The 19,110-nt window shown below is 35.9% G+C and overlaps 1 protein-coding gene across 7 annotated transcripts in view; it reads left to right on the top strand.

The window, feature by feature from the left end:
• The window catches only part of HDAC9 (histone deacetylase 9), a 508,743-nt gene that overhangs the window by 74,819 nt on the left and 414,814 nt on the right, over positions 1-19,110 (top strand). For 3 of the 7 annotated variants that reach the window (XM_009680791.2, XM_009680794.2, XM_009680795.2), the window contains exon 1: positions 14,157-14,236. The exons of the other annotated variants lie outside the window; for them this stretch is intronic. In XM_009680791.2, the coding sequence (XP_009679086.2) occupies positions 14,200-14,236 (37 nt within the window). In that variant the 5' untranslated portion in view covers positions 14,157-14,199. Of the gene's footprint in view, positions 1-14,156; positions 14,237-19,110 lie in introns of those variants that run through there. 7 annotated transcript variants of the gene reach the window in all.

Raw genomic sequence — 19,110 nt, forward strand, 5'->3', positions numbered from 1 at the left:
AAAAGATTTAGTAGAACTTGAAATAATTTAATTAGAGCAAGAAGATGATTTGAGTTATGAAAAGGCTTCTGTATGAGGAAAGAGAAGGTTTGGAAGAAGTCTACAAAATCATGAATAGCATAGGAGATGGCTGATATAGATTAGTTGTCCTCTGTCTCTTCCAGAAGAACTAAAAGGTATCAAAGCTAGCTAGTTCAAAATGAATGCAATTGTTCTTCATAGGCAGCAGTGATGGAACGCCTTGCCAAGGACATCACCAGTGCCAAAATTTTTATCTGGGTTCAAGGATTGACTAGACAAGTACATCAGGAGACATCCATGAAAGTTACTTAATATATAGCAATCATATCTGCCTCTGAAAGTTCCTTGAGAGGAAAATATTTGGAGTCTGGAAGAGTGTTCAGGGAAGTATCATATGTGTCCTGTTCTTACTCTTCCTGAGACATCTGCATGTGACCATGATGAAGACAAGATATTGGTCTTATCTTGCCTAAAAGTCACTTGATGATGTTGCATTTTGTCTTTGTTTACTTCATAATTTTTAAATTAAGGACTTCTGCAGTTCTTTCCTGTTCAAAAACAAAAAGCCAAAAATTATAATGCAAGCCTTAGCTCATCATTACTGAATAGAGAAAAGAGACAAAATACTATCAAGTAATTGATACTACAGCCTTATTCATTTTGAATAATAAATATTTACAATAACTGAATATTAGCTCTGGCAAACTGAGGACATGGACACTTTTAGACTATGTGCAGTTTAAAATTTAGGTCCAGTATTTCTATATTTTTTTAATTAAATGCTCTAAATCTAAACCAAGCTATTTGATTCAAGCATACAGACAAAGATCAGAATTCCTTAATTATTTTTCCTATTACTTTTTCTTATATTAATTATTAATTTGCAGTTGGATCTGCTTCAGGCTACAAGATCATTTATGTGCATGTTATACGCTTTTTTTTTGCTGCTTATTGTGTTGTTGGAGTTAATTTTTTGTTGGTAAAATAGTTCTTCATTAGAATATGCCCAGCAAAAAGACACTGCAGTGTTACAGAGGAATTCCTTAAGTATGCATTCATGACTGCTATTGAAGAGAATGACTCTGCTAGCCACCAGTACTAAAGCAGCAAAAATTTCTTGTGTAGATTTGGCTTTAGTTTTCAGTTTGTGATTTTATTGAGCTTCTGTGAAGATGGAACATGCTAGTTTCCCAATATGCAATAGCAGGTACAGTTGTATAGTGGGGCAAAGAACACTCAAGTTTAACCATGTCTATGTGGCTGCGAGTGAGTCAGAGACGATGATTAAATGATAATAGCCCGGCTGTGTTCTGCTATGAAGCAATAATCTGACCTCAAACAGATAGACTCTACCTTTATCCCCTAGTTTATTTTCGTAAGAGATAGGATTTCTGATGACCTAAAACAGCATGGCAGTTGCTCTTTTTGCTTTTGGTCTGCTAGTTTTAAATAAACTGCATAATTTGCTTAACAGTAGCATGTGGAGAGCAGTAGAAGGTGGAAAAGTGAAAAACAAAAGCTCAGTCCTGTCCAGATAGCCTTGCATACCTGGTGCACAACAGAATATCAGTGAGCAGAAAGTTAACTTCCTTCTTAGAGCTTTTCTGTATCCTGCTGAGTTGTATAACGTGGAACAGTCCTTAGTAGGAATTGTTTGCCTTTCCCCCTTGCCTTGTAGCTTACAAGACAGTTAGTGGTGATAGGACATTGCTGTTAGAAATATATTTGTAAAAGAATAATTCTGTGTTTATTAACTAAATACATGACTGATACTCTAAACTTCAGCATGGTCAGATGTTTTTTTTTGGGTCTCTCTGGAACAGTTAATGGTGTATTCCCCTTCCCTGTTCTTTCAGTGCTTCCTAGCTACAGGTTGCTTCCGTCCCGACTCATTTGTGCCTTGACAGTTTTACTTAAGTTCACAAACTGTTTAGGACAGTTTTTCCCAGAGTAATGATTATATGCTCTGTATACAGAGCATGAAACTGTGGGAAGATAGATTAAAAACTCAGAAATTAAGGAGTGTTAAGACACATTTAAGAGAAAGTTCACAAAATTTCATTGGTTATATACTCATATATCCATATATTAGCTGTTCTGAAACTACCAAAAGAACTAGGGTTTTGCAGGACTGGAGCTGTGCAACCAGAAAATGAGTCAATCACAGTATGGTGAAGCAACTTCATTTTTGCCCAATTTTCAGAATTCTTGGTTCCAAAACATTTTTTGCAGTAGCTTTAAGCAATTCTTAAAAGCGATATTTCCTCTCCAAAAACTCCAAACAAAGAGAAACTCTCTGGTTAATCAAGGGCTGGTTCTTCAAAATACACTGAAGATGTATCAGGATGGAGATTTATTAGCTTCCTCAGAGAGGAGCTGTAGGGAAAGGTTAATTACCCATAGCCCAAAAATACTAAATTTTGCAAGACGTTTTAAGGCTTAGCATTATAGAATCAGGCCTCAACTTTAGAATCAATAAATTATTTGGGTCAAAATTAGTTTAAGATATAGAATATCTTTTTGGTTTAGAAATGATTTACAATATAACAAAATTGTACTTACTGTATAATAAATTCTAGGTTTTCTAGACTTTAGCAGCATTGAGTAGAACATTGATGAAAGCTATGATTGAACAAATGCAATTTTGCGTGAGCATGTGTTGCTTTATATGAGTAAGCTCTACGTAGTGGTCTAAAATAGTTTAAAAAAAAAAAAAAGACTTGGTAAGAAATGTGCATGTATTTAGAATAGAAAACAAATATACTTTATCCGCTACTACTGTGTCATGCTAAATTCCTTTACATCTCTGTACATATTTGAATCTATGATGATCATAATGGGTAAATAGATAATCTGTCAGTTTATTTTTCAAATTTCACAGGAAACAAGCTGCTACCTCCTTTTTTGAGAATATAGGCAACCTCCTCCTTTGAGAACAGAGACACTTTATTTTGATATGATGTATGTGGGACATCTATATTTTAAAAAAGTCACAAAAATGTATGCAATTTATATGACTGCAATAAATTACTCTTTGAGTTAAAACATGGCTTGTTTTTGCTGAAATCTGTCTCTCATGGTTATATTTGTGATTGGAGGGAAAGGGGGTAAAAATCCCATTGATATGCTAATGATCACAGTTAATGCAAAGAAGTCCTGGATCAGGCAGTAGTATGGCCGTTAAATTGTCATTTGCTCACTAGTTCCAATCAGATGTTATACAATCCTTGAATTTATCTAAACCTTTTGAAGTCTAAGTTGCTGTAACTGAATGTAGGATAGGTTCAGAGATGTGGAAGGATGCTCAGCAGATCTGTTAGCAGTTTTCTTAGATCTTGTAGATGTTTAGCGTTCTTTTTCGTCCACCTTTTGTGAGATGAACTTACAATTGGAACTGCTGCTATTTTCCACCTAAAAGCATTTACAATAGCAGAAAAAGTCATTAAAGTTAGTAGGAGATAGGATATGATACTGTTCCTGTTCCAAGCAGTTCTACCAGAGGAAAAATGTGCAAGAACTTGTCCTTTTTCCTCTCCTCCCAGTCCACCGGGGACAGATAACTGGTTTCTTTGCTCTCCCTCAAAGTAAGCTCAGGTTTGATGGAGGGGGTACAGGAGCATGCTTCATTAGGTACTTTTCCTCTGTTATTAAAGCTGTTATAAAGTAACGTGGAACCTAGCCAAAAGCCACGGAGTTTATCTGAAGTAACACTTGCAGCTTTGTGGAAGTATGCGGCTGAGTAATAGTATAAAAATAGCAAGTTATTTTGAGGAAGAGCATATGTTCTGTAACAATGAGAAATTGGTATACAGATAAAAGAAATTACATGTCTAAATATAAATTTCAGATGAGAAAGATCTGTGGGTTAGTACCACAAACTCTTCTACAGATGCAGTCATTAAAGGTTGTCTATTTTTTTGTTTTTTTTCTTAAACACTTATTTAAACAAGCATAATCAGTGATACATTACTGTAGTGCCTTAAAGGTGCACATTTTGTAGTCTGTAACAGTACAGATAACAAGGACTCTATATTGGACTACAAGCTGATATACAGGGTACAACACAGTGATAATTACATGCTTTTTTTCCAACAGGACAGGTATATTGCAGAACCATGCTATTTGCTTACTGTTAAAAGACACTGACAGCCAAATGCAGCTATCCTCTGTTAGAATCCAGAATGAGGAAAACACTGGAACACAGGCTCAGGTTATTTGGGAAAGCATCTAGACATATGTTCTTAAAGGTACTGGAAAACAATTTTTGGCACAATCACTTGTGAAATGTAGTACAAATTTTTCCATGTTTCAGTATATCATTGCGAAGTTAGTGTTGCTTTAAAAGAAAAAGAAAAACAAAGTTTTAAGTTGTTCTTAGGGATTAAAACCTTCCTCCAAGGAAGTCAATCAGCATGGAAGAGATTAGCTTATGATATCTTCACAATAAAGTGAACAGAGTGCATATTGCCACCAAGTTGCTCAAAATCGCTATCCTTAAACTTTTTGTTTACGGTTCTCCCTAAGCAATTACAGATTGACATACATAAAAGTGATACTGAAGAGCAGAATAAGACATGAGGAGGTTAAATTACAATTAGATTTGGAATAACTAAAAGCTAAAGCATTACCAAATGACATCCATGTAGAGCTGCTCTGTTCATCAAGTTCTGCATAGTCAGAGTAAAGCTTTTTTGAAAGCTTCGAGAGTAATTATGTAAAATTTTAAGAAAGATTTTATTTTATTTCTCAGGAGGTACGAGGTTGAAAATATTCGACCTTATGACAGTTTCTCCAGGGCAAAATCAGATTTGAGAGTGAAACTTTTTTTTCTTTTCTGAATTATTTGCCTTTCACAAATTGAAATGCTGCTTACTGTCTGTAAGAAAGATATGATCGTCCAGGATTTGCCTTTCAGAAGAGGAAGAAATGCTGGCAAAAGACAGACATATAGAATTCAGGAGAGAAAGCCAAGGGGACGTTAAGGAATTCAGCTGGCATTAGAGACATAATCTCTGTATATGCTTTTTTAAATAATTTTTTTAGCATCCTTGAGCAATCAGCCTGAACTGATTAGTGTCTGTATAAACTACTTGTGTTGCTATTGCTAGGGAGAAATAGAGAGTAAAAGGAGATTTCAAAAATGAGATAGAAAATTACAGAGAAATTAGGAGAAAAGGAGAAAAAAGATTCAAGAGGATTTCCTCCTCTTTTTCTTCAAATGTTTTCTCTGTAATGCTGAAAGTGTGAGAGGCAAGGCGAATATAGTAACTTTAGCTCTTGCATTTATGATTCTCTGAAAAAGGGAGGTCAGTTTCCTATGAGCCAGTAATTCTCTGTGTCTAGAGTAGTGCCAAAAAGAGGAGGTAAGATAGTCTTTATACTGTTAATGCTTTCATGCAGAAGTGTGTATGTAGAGTTTGGTGCTATCTTTTAATCATAAAAGGTAGAGCAAAAAAAGTTTATAGTGAATTTAAGGATCTTCTGTAGATCTGTTCCATGGGTACTTTTTGGTACAGGAACTGCAGTTCCTGCCTGGGTTACATACCCAGTTTTATTTGCTGTGAAAATGAACATGCAGATAAAATGTCTGGTACACGTCCAGATCTCACCCTAATACAGATTTCCGATGCAGCCTGGAAACTTAGAAATGGTAGGTGAATCATTCGCAACAAGGGCAGGAGAATACAAAAATATCTCTAGCCACTGCGGCCAATTGTTAAATCTTGTACAGTTATGGAATAGTCCTATTGAGTGTTTTGGCTAAAACAATTGAAGTATGCTCTTTTGACTATACTCATATTGGATTTGGAGAAAAAGTGGAGGGTACTTGTCTTGCTAAGGGGGGCAAAATGTTTTATGAGGTGTTTCCTCTGCAGAGAAATTTCTAATACTCTGTTTGTTTATTCACGTGATGTAAAAAAAGCTCCATCCAAAATACTCCTCATTCAGCACTTTGTGCATCCATGCGATATGTTAAAAGCATAATAAAGAGTAGTTGTAGAAACAGTCAAAGCAGCAGCATTTGTCCTTTCCCTCCCCCCCTCCCTCCCTCCCCACCCACTCTTGAAGTCTGTTATCCCCTGCACCATTTTTCCCTCCTGTAAATGTAAATTTTTTCAGATGTTCCAAGTCAATGTTTTTCAAAGTGATCAGGGATTTTGTTATTTTTCATTTTTTGAGTCACATTTTGAGGATCTGCTTTTAGGTTCTTTAAAACACTGGGCTGGTTTATGCATACTGGAATAACATGCATATACTGGAATATGTATGTTAAAGATTGAAACCTTAAAAGGAACTACGGGTGAATACACAAAATCACTATGAGTTTTTTGAAGAATTGCCACAAGTACTTTGTGTAACAAATGTGTAGCATCTTTTATGCCATTTTTCATATTTTCAGTATGTCTTCTAAAATTTAAAAGAAACTTAAAAGGGTCTAGGAAACCTATTTTAGTATTTTGACCTAATTTAAAATGTGTAGTCTTGAGTGAGAAATTACATCCAGATTTGACTTGTATACTACTATTTTGGCTTATTTCCATAGCTGCTCCTTCCTACAGCAAATGTGCAGAATAAGAGAGGGCAAAAGATCTCATCCTGTCTGTTCTAATCTTGTTTAAATTTTTTTCATTCTTAGCATCCTGTGACAGTCATTTTTAGCAGTTGGATCATAAAAAGCTCCTAATACTTGATTTGTCTTCTTTTGTACTGAGAATAAAGGAAGCATCTAGAATTTAGTATCAAGTACAAAGTATATGTGTGTAGAACACGGAGCTGTTAGAAGAAATATTTCAGAAGGCTGTTATATTTCATGCTGGAATACCTGTGGACAGCTGCGAAACTGATAATTTGCATTGTATAAGCATTTTGCAAATGAGGTGTCACTGCATGATAGATTGAAAACGACTATGCTTTTGTAATCAGTGGTTTGGTCTTGTGCATAAGGTGCTGATCTCTGTAATTTGACAGGTATATGTTAACCTTAATTTGCAAAAAAAAAAAAAAAAAAGATGTGTTAGTGTCTTAAAATGAATAATATATCTGACTTCAAGAGTTTTACTTGAAATAAGCAATCCTTTGCAACAGCTTGACATGTATTGCTTTAGTAATCTGTTTTTTTTAAATCAAGCTGTGGAGAATTGGCCATATCACATAATGAAAGATAATGGGATATTAGATCATAAGAAAAGGCGTTATCTAGGAAAATTAACTTGCCCTAAAAATAGGTTTGGAAGTTCCAGCATCCTCAAAGTCTTTTCACACAGTGAGAATACATGATACGAGAACAAATATCTACAAAATATGGTTTCTCTTCTGCCTGTGGAGCATAAATAACATAAGAACATAGAGAATGTGAAATAATTGTTTGTGACTATCACTCATCAAGGAGGCAGTACTGAACCTTCTTGGAGTGAATCCATCAAGAAACAGCTTGAAGGGTTCATACTAGCACTGATGCAGACGCAAGTTTCTGTTTGTTTTCAGGAGTCTGAAAGTACTCCTTTATTTTTCTAAAGTGAATTTTCTCCTTGTTTATTAAAGAGGATAGAGGGTTCTCATTTAAATCAGTGCTTATTGAAGTCTCCTTTGTAGGTGAGAGCTTCAGTTTGTATGTTAGAGACAGAGAGACCTCAAGGTAGTCCTAAAAAGTACAGCTGGGATGAATTCTGCTGCCCCTGTAATGTTAATAACTCCGAACCTTCCCTCTGGAGGACCTCTCCTAACCCCAGGAAGGGCTGGTGCAGCAGTGCTGCCTAGACCCTGGGAACGGGGGACCGGAGAAGTTCTGCTAGTCAGAGAAACTTGCAGGAACTTTGGTATTCTTATGATTGTGTTAAGTGTTTCACTGCGATTGAGCTAATAAGTCACATGGCACTAGCTGAGGGGCCATGTGCGTGTTGTGATGTGTTGGTGCTGTGAGCCTGAATTAGTTTTTCCAGTCCACTGAATGGCTCTGGAGCAGGTGTGTACAAAAGCAGTGGCAGAGCTACCTTGGAGCTCACCTACCCTGCAGGCTGTACACTTGTTTTTCCTGTCCCTAAACACTGTGGCTGTAGTTTGAGGAAAAGCTTCCAGATTTCAAAACTGACACTGCCTCCAAAGACGTCTTATTTTGCCTGTGCCTCTGTGTTGTTCCCTCCCAGCATGGTCGCAGCATGTCCATGCAGTGAAGTGGAGGTCAGAATTGATCAATGTGGAAAAATTTTTCTTCCAAACTGCAAGGTTAGTTTGAGATGGATCAGTTCCCTGATCTGATTCGCATGATCATGCAAAAGTCTGTGTTAGCAAGAGTTTATTTTGATGGCAGTGCTGGCTTAGCCAAACTTTAAAGTTTATGTATGTGAAACTGCAGTGTCGTGTAAAAGAATCTTTTCTTAGGCAGTGTCCCTTTTGCGTTTCCAGTATCTAAAGGGGCTGTAGAGTGCTTGGGTAATGTAAAATGAAGAACAGAAAAGCCATTTGTTTTGACACAGTTGTGACTGGAGAGTTTGCAAATTCTAGAGGCTAACCAAAGCTTCCTTTGCCACTGTGATAGATTTAAAAAAAAAAAAAAAATATATATATATATATATATGTATATATACAAAGCAAAACAAGTACTGTTTTCATAGTAAATTTTAAAACGTCAGGTATATTTTGTAATGCAATAGGCCAGTGGGACCCCCTTGATAATGTATTACTGTTAGCCCAGATTATCATATACTTTACATTAGCAAAATCATTTTTTAATTTATGTCTAAAGAATTAACACTACAACAAAAAAGTATTTCATGTGTGAGCTTTACAGTGCCTTTTATTAGGTGGGGGAGACGTTACCTGGTGCGATATAAATGTTTTCAGTATTTCAACAGCAAAAATGAAACTAGCTTGGAGTATTGCACCTGGAGGATCTCTTCGTGGACCTTATAGTAAAATAAGGGAATCTCTTTCTTTTAATTAGAAAACAACAAAATTAAATAGAATGGCATTTAATTGATCTGTCTGTAATTGTTTTACCATGACTTTGTCTACTAGTTAAAGGTAAGCTTTATAAAGAGATCATTTGTCCACATGAACACTTTTTTCTTTTTAAAAATCTGCTCTCCCCCCACCTCTCCTTTAGGCGAAGATACTATAAAGAAACAGCTTAGGGAAATGAAACAAGCTGTCCAAATTTGTAGAAGTTGCACTTCCTCAAGGAATTTCAGCAACATGTAACAGCTGCTCTAAATGAGGATTGGGACAGTTTAGATTTTTTTTTATTTGTTTTTATTTTAAATAGGAAGGAGAACTGTAATGATTTCTTAAGAAAACAAAAATAATTCTTGGTAACTGGTTTGATATTTACATAATTATGGGTTATACTAGAAGAAAAAATATATGTAATATATAAAACAAAAGTTTTCCTACTTTTTCATATTTTATCGTACAAGATGAAGAATCCAGCTATTTTTTCTGCTGTGATGATGTTAACGTGGTAATTGCATCTGAGCAAATAGAGTGATGTTTGCACTTGCAGAAGTGGAACGAGTAGAAGAGTAGACACCATACTTAACTATACTAAAATATGTGGGGGTGCCCTGATGTGTCAAGCATGTTAGCCATATAGCATATATATTAGCATAGATGCTGTGATTAATGAAAAAAGCTTTATGCTACCTCACTATCCCCACAGAATAACTTATATCTACTATCTATTTTTAAGTTTAACCATGCTTGATAAGCCAGTTTGCAAATGAATGCTGGGATTTCAGGAGATGTTCAGAGGATTTTGTTGTTGTTGTTTCTACTAGAGAAGAAGGTAGTAACCTCTTTATATGATGCAATCCATAGCATTATTAATTTAGCTCTGTTCTTATTACTTAAGTAACTGCTTTATCTCATGGTATGCTACTTGCAATCAGTAGAAAGGCACAAGCTGATCAAGAACAGGAGAATCGCATGCAGGGCATACTGGTAGGATCTGCAGCTTTGCTTCTCTTATAAGTTCTAAAGACCACCAATTTGAGGATCTTCAGGAAAAGTATTGAACGTGTTTCATGGTGAGGAGGTTTGAATGGCAGTTTGTTTATTTAGCAACTAAAGAGATAATCTGAGAGCTATTTTTGGGGGGCTATTCTAAGTGTAGTTTGATTCTTTTGGGATATAGTTAACATAAATGACGCACTACTCCCTTGAAATGATTTGTTTGAATGTACATATCTTGAAAATGGTACTTAAGTAGTGATGATGTTAATGTCAGTAGGCACTTCTGTGAAAGCTTAGCTGGAAGGAAAATGATATAAGAAGTACTGGACTTCGGTGATGATTCCTCAGTTTTCTCCACCTAACATCTGTTTTATTTTGACTTAAATTGAGTGGATTAATCTTTGGTTCCAAAAGATAAAAAGTATTATACTGATCAGTGAATAAGTAGAAGTATTTTATAAGGTCATCTTCTTTCCTGCATCAGTGAATGAGGCTAAATCATCTCAGTTATACTGAAATCATTAAAGGAGTACGCTCCTGCTCCAGCTGAAGGTCTTGTCCTTTGGTTAAATTGAACTGTGTTCTGAATCATACTTCAGACAACTTTCTGTGGTATACACACTTGTACTTTCTGGACCACCCACGGCTGGAAGTTCAGAGGAGAATGTAAAGTTGCCCAGAGGACTTCCTGAAGTAGGTAACTCTTGGTTTGATTGACTCTTTTCTTCATATGTAATCTATGTGGTAGCACTGCACCAGATTTAGCCAGTTGTAGAAAATGCAAGTATGGGATTCTGGTGCCTGGGCTATCACATGTAGCACTCCGTTACCTTTGCTCGTGTTGAACAGTACTTTAAACACCTTTTTGTCCAGCTGTCACCTTTCACAATGCTTTTAGCCTTTTGAGGTAAATGAAGCACTGCAGTTAGAATATTTGACTTGAAGATCTATTTAGTAAGCATTACAAACACTTGGAAAACAACAAGACAACGCATCCCAGATAGAGTTGTATTTTTCCCCTTTTATGTTGGAATAACATAAATAATGTGCCTCTGGTTTTGAAAATAGTAAGCAGAATATGATATTGCATGTAGCAAGGAATTAAAAACTGAGTGTACTTTTAAATGATGATGTGAAGATCTCCTATGCTAGGAATTACTTGAATTCAATAACTCTCTTCTTTAAAATATATAAATATATATTTGAATGAAGCAGGTTGACAACCATTCTGAAAAGTGAGGAGAAAGGGAAGCTAATTCTCTTCTTCAGTGGACATGAAAAAATGATACCTGTCTGAGCACGTAAAGGAGAAAATTGTTCACATGGATGATGATTGTTTCACAGAGAATGCATATAGCACATAAATACTGCAATACATGTTAAAAATATGAGATAATGACTTTGGCTTTGGATGAAACAGTGCAGTAATGCCTTCAGAAATGGAAAGGAGTAATTAAAAAAAACTTAAGAGAACACATTTTCTTGGCATGTGGAACTTATCTAAAAAAATCCACCACCACCCTGTTTTCCCCCCTGCCAAATTTACAAGAATGAATATAGTGGAAAACCTTCAAAGCTATCCTGGATCTAGCAGGATCAGATTTCTTTGCATTGGTGCAGTCAATACGAGGGAGGGATAAGTCATATTTAAGCCAAAGGACAGCTTTAGTGGAAGAAGAAATGGTTATAGACCAGCCATGAGTACGTATATTTAGAAATCACAGGAACATTTTTAACCATCAAGAAAATGAAATTCTCAGGCAGCCTTTTAATAGGGAGATGACAGGGGAGGTGGGGGGAAACCCTGAGGAGTTATAATCTGATGTGTTCATGAATGGAATTGCATAAAACCAGGAAATTGCCTGAAAAACAGGTAGCGCCACCTAGTCCGTGTTTTTATTTCATCTTCCCTCCTACTGAACAAAGTCCTTTCTCATAGTTGCATGAAAGCACAAGTCTTCTCCAAGTTCTGGAGGGTCTGTCCACTCCAGATCCTGTCTCCATTCCCCAGCAGGAAGGGAAATTGTTCCACAGAGGCTGTTTAGTAAGTAAATATTCAAGGAATTAATGGTACTAGTATGACGTCTTTTGCTCTTTCATGCTACAGTAAACAGGGCTTGGCAATATGCAACTGGATGCCAAGTTACTGGCAAAATGCAGCAAGAATGCTATTAAAGAGTCCTGCTGTGAACAAGAATAGCGATTCAGTCGTACTATTCTTCCATTGGGTACAGTGAAAATTATTACAAAACGTAGCTTCTTTGTTGTGTTAGATGGGCGATCCCTTACTATGGGTGGAAGAGTGACAGAAATGTGAGAGAAAGTAGAGTACAACAGTGTCTCTGCTGCATGATAGCAGGGTAATTCTTCCAAGTAAGCTAATGTACAGGCTGCTGATTTGAGTAGTGTGTATGTTGGAAGTGGGGGAAAAGGGTGCAGTTCCTTGTGGCCTTGCTGGAGTGCTGGGTTTTTTTTGTTGTTGCTTTTTTTTTATGTGTGTGTGTGTGGAAAGAGAAGCTAAAAATTGATCTAGTTTATGATTTATCTCATGTAGTCAAAAGCCCCTCAAAACCGAATTGTTTAGACACTAAATCTTTAATGTACTTTACAAATGTTAAAGGAAAACATTTAGTAAAACACAAGACCACAAATGTAAAAATAAACTTGTCCTGTTTCTGTTGCTTTACTTTAACCAGCATGTCTTTAGCTGTTTTTTTTTTTTGTGCATTAAAATAATATAAAGGGAGATGCTCCCCTCCCCCTGCTACCCAAATGGTGTTGCTGAAAGTGAGAACTCTTTCACTGGGTTTAAGAGAGGTAAATCAGAACACTGAGGTTGTGTTAATTCCTTTCATGTATGGTGATAAACTCTTTGAAATTTCTTTCGAATTACTATTTTGTTGCTGAGCTGTGACTTTCATTTTAACTTTTGCTAGAATACAGAGAACCATTATTACCTGAAAACCTAGAAGCATACAGAGCAGATACAGAAATACACCTACAAATGTGGATTTAAGAAAAATTTTAAATGCATTAATTCAAAAGCAATTGTATCATTTTTAGCTTTTTTCTGTCTTATTACCCACTGTCATTTTTACTTGTGAAAAGTGAGTATAAAATATGAATATTTCATTAGATAGCATCCCGTGTTCATGTACAGGTGTGTAACCACCTATGCAGCAGAAGCGTGGGAGAATTCCACCCAGTACTTTTCTGGCATCGTGTTCCTTTTGAGAAGCTGATAGGCCAATGTTTTGCAACCTCACAGTTAATTAGTGAAATATTCCTTAGTGATTTTCTGTCATAGTAAGCAGCAAGTGGTTGTGATTTTACAAAGAATTATGGCTCAGGGCAAGGAGAGTTGTGAGATTCAGCAGGAAATCGTGTAAAATGTTCAATGCATCATTTCCTACTGGAAGTGATCTCTGCTTTCTGAAAACTCAGGGCATTAACAGTGATACTCTCTATGGTAATAGTAGGATGCAAGTTGAGAGAGAGTTAGTTGTATTTCAAAATGCTGACTTGCATGGGTAAGGAGGAGGTTTACATAACTAAATCTGAACCTTTGGGTTTAATTTTGCATTTTGGAAGAGTGCCAGGAGCAGTTGTTGTTTTTCCCTTCCTGTGGTGTGGTACTCTGTGCTGTGTAATGGCTTCTGGCTTCTTGTACTTTCCATTAAAAATTGCTCTCTCTGTTAATCCCAAAGCCAGCTGGATCAATTCTGTTAGGTAACCTAACTAATGATATATATAGCTAATTTATTCTTCCATCCCCACCAATGCCAAATGGTTTGCATTTTATTAACCTCAGTTCAAAGCAGCAGTGGGGAAAAACTACTCTTAGGTAGAACTTTGTTTTTTCAATGTTTTTTCTCCAAGTAAGTGGAGATTTTTACTGCTTGGATATTGTATCTAGTATCTTATTATGACTATAGCTATGAGACATCTGGTTTTGAAACACTATAATAATCCTGCAAAACTTCTGTGTGTGTTTTGTGGTGGTGTTTTTTGTTTTCTTTTTTGTTTTTTTTTTTTGTTTTGGGTTTTTAAACAGATGAAAGAAGGAACTGGGATGGTAAGCTGAATTATGAGCCCGCAGTTAGGCACTGTTGTAAGAAGTGGGAGGGAATAACAGAACCAGCTAGTTGACTAACCACTTCCCTTCATTGTTGCTTTTAATTTTTTGCCTGTTACAATATTAGAACAGCCTTGCTAGCTTTCTAAACCACCATGAGCTACGTAAATGAGACCATGTACGCCCTAACTGGTGAGTTCCTTTCATTTAAGACCTAAGTTGAAAATTGATTTGGAAATGATGCTCAGTGATTAAAATTTGGCTAATAAATATTGATTTATGTTAGTTTTTCATAATTATAAGAAATATGATGCAATGTGTTGGTCATAGTAAACAAATCTAAACAGTAACATTCCTGCCTTGGCAGTCAATTTTCTTCGTGTGGTGAGGAGGGTATATGCCCTTGGTAGTTTGCAAGCTAAGTACTGAAGTAATAATAACAGTTTAAAAACAAATATGAGCCCGGAAGGCCAGAGAAGTGGTTTAAGTGACCTGTTTTGTTTTTTTTTTTTTTGAGAAAGAGTTGAGAAATAAACTTCCATATCTGTCCCAACTAGTATATCTTATTTTATGTAGTCTTTCCCATCCTGTCACTGACCTGAAGCCATCTATGTTGGCTGCCATTGCTATTTGGTGGTTGGAAAATACTTGTTTCATGGTTTCTGTTGCAGATTCTATTAGTAATAACTGTTATCATAGTTAATAATTGGAAATAATAGGCTAAAGCACAGTTGCGGATATTCCCCTTTGTTCTTTTTGCCCTGCTGCTGTTACACGTTTTTATATATATTAAAATAAACAGACAAATCTTTTCCAGTAATTTCACTACTAAGTTGTTAACCTGAAATGAAGCTGTCTTACAGTGGAGATGGGCATTCAAGGCTGAAATAAACTTTACTTTTATGATTGTTAATCATCCATAAAGTCTATATGAAGTACAAACCTGGTGCTTGGAGTCCACTACAATTGAAGGCTCTAATCCTATTTTTACTGGTCTGACTCTGAGTTAGATTCTCAGTATACAGCCAAAAGTTGTAATTGGAGTTTCAGCTGTAACAATGGTTTCTTGTCGTCTTATTTATAAAGTGTCTGTGATGTGGCTAAATATGCTCAAAACTAGGGAAAGGCACACCAACTTCAGAATCTATTTTATAGCATTATTCATTTAGTGGGATATGCTGACTTGTGTCTTCAATATATTTATTTGCTTAATAGCTTTATTTGAAATGTATTGGCAGCTTTTTTATGATGCTTTTCCTATTAAAAACAATAGTGGGTGTTTTTTTTCCTAGGGAAGGCATCATGAAAAAGCTGAGAATACATTTTAGGTTCTTCATTCAAGACATGATATCAACACCTTAGTATTATCGTAGTGTATATGCTAAGCACTCTAGTGAGAAGTTTTTTCGTATTCACATTAATACTTTCCAATTTCTACAGTGTATGTTTTCAAAGTGACTTCTATTTTCTGATTATATTGGGATATTCATTTTGAAAAGGTAAAAATATTAAACTGAATACGTTGGAAATTCCATGAGGTTAGAAAACATAATGTTTTCAAATTGCTATATTTACAATCTCTTACTGCAAAACAGTAGAAGTAATTCCATTTCAGCCTTGTACAAGAAAAAATGAAGGATCGTTTCATGAAGATTCAGTTAGGAGCAAACTTATCTTTCCCAGCTGCTACTGCCATAAGATACAGATTTACTGTAATAAAAAGGCTTTCACATAACTTATCTTTAATACTGATGGCTTAAGAGAGCATCAAGGAAAATATACTTTAGAACAAGTAAGTCCTGTAAGGGGGTGAGGGTTGGGGGGGGTCTAATAGTAGTGAACAAGTTATGGAGTAGTAATGACTGTAGAGCCTGTTTTTTGAGGCCACTCATATCCATACTCTGAGCAAAATGAATATAATTAGCAAGTAATTTGTTCTTATTGAAGTGACCAACAAATAAAAAAAAGCTTATTTTGAAGAGATGTTAACCCTTAATATTGCCTTCTACCTCTTTACACTGAAGTTAATTATCATTCTTTTAGGCAGTTATCCAGCTACATGAGGTCCTTCTGGCAGGCCTCAAAATTTCCCTTCGTTCACATTTTTAAGAAATTTCAGTAGTTCAATGTTCACTGCATTGCAGTGTTTGGAGCCAGTTCTTCAGCCGTTCTACACTGTTTTTTAACATTTTGGCAGACCTCTGAGCAAAGATATTAGTGAGGGATCTGGTCCATGCTACTTCTATTTGCAACTGAACTGCAATTATGCAAATGTGTGAGCACCGCAGCTTTCATTAAAGCAAACAAGCAAACAAAACAAAACAGCCTTATCCTTTCCCCTTAGTCCACCGACAGCCCTGAGTGACAGAGCTAAAGCAGCCTGGCTTTGTGTGTCAAGCATCTAAGTCTGTATGCTCCCGTGTGTTTTCCCGGATGCCTAATAAAAGGCAAGCCCACACTGGGAGCACTAATAAATTCTCTTTCTTCTCTCAGCTGCCATTTTTTTGGGAACCTAACACGTTTAAGACCTTTACTCTATCAGAGTTGGCAGAAATCATTCTACGAATTCAGAAGTTATTGTGATGAGAGACTAACGGATAAGTTTCATTTCCTTAGGAAACCAGGCTAAAAATAAATTTCTAGCTCTTCTGTGTGTAGAGAAAATTTTAAAAATGTTAGTACCAAAGTTCTTGAATAGCGGGAGGCAGAAAGTAGTTGTTTTGAAAATATGACTTGTTAGCCAAATAGTCTGAGGGACCTGCCTCTTAATTTTTAAGGTGTTGGGTTGTCAATTCTATTTCTTCTTCTTCTCTTTACCATTCAGATCTACTTAGTGCTGTTCCCAAGACCATTTCTTACCGGTCTTTGGAATAGCCATAGTGGCTTAAAAGCCTTAAAACTTGACAGTCTGTGTTAACAGAGCCTAATGTTAGGGACCCTGAAAGTTTCCAGTGTTTAAGACCACTGTTCCCAGTCCAACATTTCATCTCAAAGCAATGGTTATAGTATCCATTTGTTTATTATTAGTGTTAATAGTCATCACAAATATAGGCCTGCTGTTCATATAGATGTCATGTCCTTTACTGAACTTAAATTAGTGCACTTTATTTGATTTGAATATGGGAGGGGTGTGAGGTAGCGGGGGAGGATTATTCCAAGCCAAGCAACCTACTTTTTGAGCTCTCTCTCCAGTATGGGTTATTATTAGACACTGTTTTTTCCCTTTAGTTTGTATTCTTCTCTTGCAGTTGGCTGTGAGTGAAACACTGTGCAAACAGGTGTAAAATAATTCCAGGGTGACATTTTTCTGCGCTGTTTCCATATTTATTGTATGCTTCAGATTCTGGAATGTCACATGGCTATGCAGAGTTCATGTTGTGGAAAAGGTTTATGTTTCTGCAAGATGCTCCAGTTGTTGACTGTCTGCAAAACTTTGGCCAGACCTCAACATGCATGTGCATGCACACACGCATGTGAGCACACGCAGACATGCACATAGTTGAAATTTTGCCAGTTTAAAACAGAACCATTTCTGCATCTATATCATGGGCAAAAGAAATAATATTACTGAAAGGGAGATCACTTCTTAAAATCAAATTTCTTACACATAGCAAAAATCAAATTTCTTACACATAGCAAACATATAACAATCAAAATAGTCTTCAATTACTGTTTTTATATATTAAATATAATACTGTGTTTGTTATTTCTCCTCTGAGTGGGATGACACCTAGGTTATTTTAATTAGCATTTCTAAAATCTAATTGTGTATTTTTTCTGTAGGTGGCCTTTTTGAGGGAAGAATGGTGGGGATGTGTATTCTTTAATATCACTGTATCTGTGTATTTGTTTGTGAAAGCATATGGAGGAAGTTAAGATGTCTAGAATTTCATAGCCTATGGGATAAAATATATAGGAGCCCCATCTGAATGTCTTTGTGGCAATGGCACGTTCCTTTGCTTCATACATTGGTAATCTCAATCCCCATGATAAGTATTTAGAAGATCCATGCTGTGTTTATGGTCTCCTGTAGTTCTTGGGGAGAGCAAATAACATTTGGGCAATGATTAGAATTTTTATCTTTCCCATGGTGCATTCCCAACCACAGTGTTATAAAAATGTAACTTCAGTCATATCTTTAGAATAAAAGTGGGTTTTGATACTTCTCAGCACTTTTGTTTATGCAAAAGGACAATTTCAATTATGAAGCCAAATTAGTCAGTTTTAGAGAGTTTTCAGCTTGTGGGAAGTAGTAACTTTTTAAAGCTTCTCTGAACACTTCCAGTTACTTCCTCTAGAACTCAGATAGCGTCAACCCATAGCCTTGACAATATGAGTGTCAAGAGCTAATAGAGAATTTTAAATAGAATTCATTGAGAAGTATGACTGACCAAAAGCTGGTTTTGTTCATCCAATTTTCTAGCAAGTTTTGGTGGAGGCTGAAGTGAAACAGAAATAGATTTAATAGTATGCACTAATTCTGTAGAAATGGAGTTAAAATTGTCAAATAACTGTTTGAGAGTGTTTTAATGGAGACTGAAAAACATTTCTGCTGTTTGAGCTCTTTTCTAGAACGGTGCCTCTTATGACATAAATATTTGTATATCAATTTATTCTTCATCGTAATTCTTCTGTCAAATATTCTGTTTTGGGGCATGATCTTTGCCTATGAGTATTTGAAAGCAGAGGAAGCAGGAAAGGTTACAACTCAGCCAGAAAGCCTAAAAAGCACCACAGTTGCAGTTGGATTTGTTGTAGTGTTACAATGAAACAGATGCTGACAATTATTATCACTCTGACCATTCTTTAGCGCTGTTAGATATTTAAAACTGCCTTCAGCTCACTTACTGATTTGATGCTCTTAATCAAGACTGTTACTAGAGCTCTCTTAGTTCATTATTTATAATTACTTTTTGCTTCATAAATGAAAACAGTCCTGCTGCTGATTCAGTAATTTATAATCTTGGTAATTGCAGTTTTTCTTTAAATTTTTATAATGTGTTGCATCTTTTTCATATAAGGGATTGTTATTGCTGCTGTTTATTTAAGAAATTGTTGAATGACTC

Source organism: Struthio camelus, chromosome 2 (genome assembly GCF_040807025.1).
Source record: "Struthio camelus isolate bStrCam1 chromosome 2, bStrCam1.hap1, whole genome shotgun sequence".
Lineage (NCBI taxonomy): Eukaryota > Metazoa > Chordata > Aves > Struthioniformes > Struthionidae > Struthio > Struthio camelus.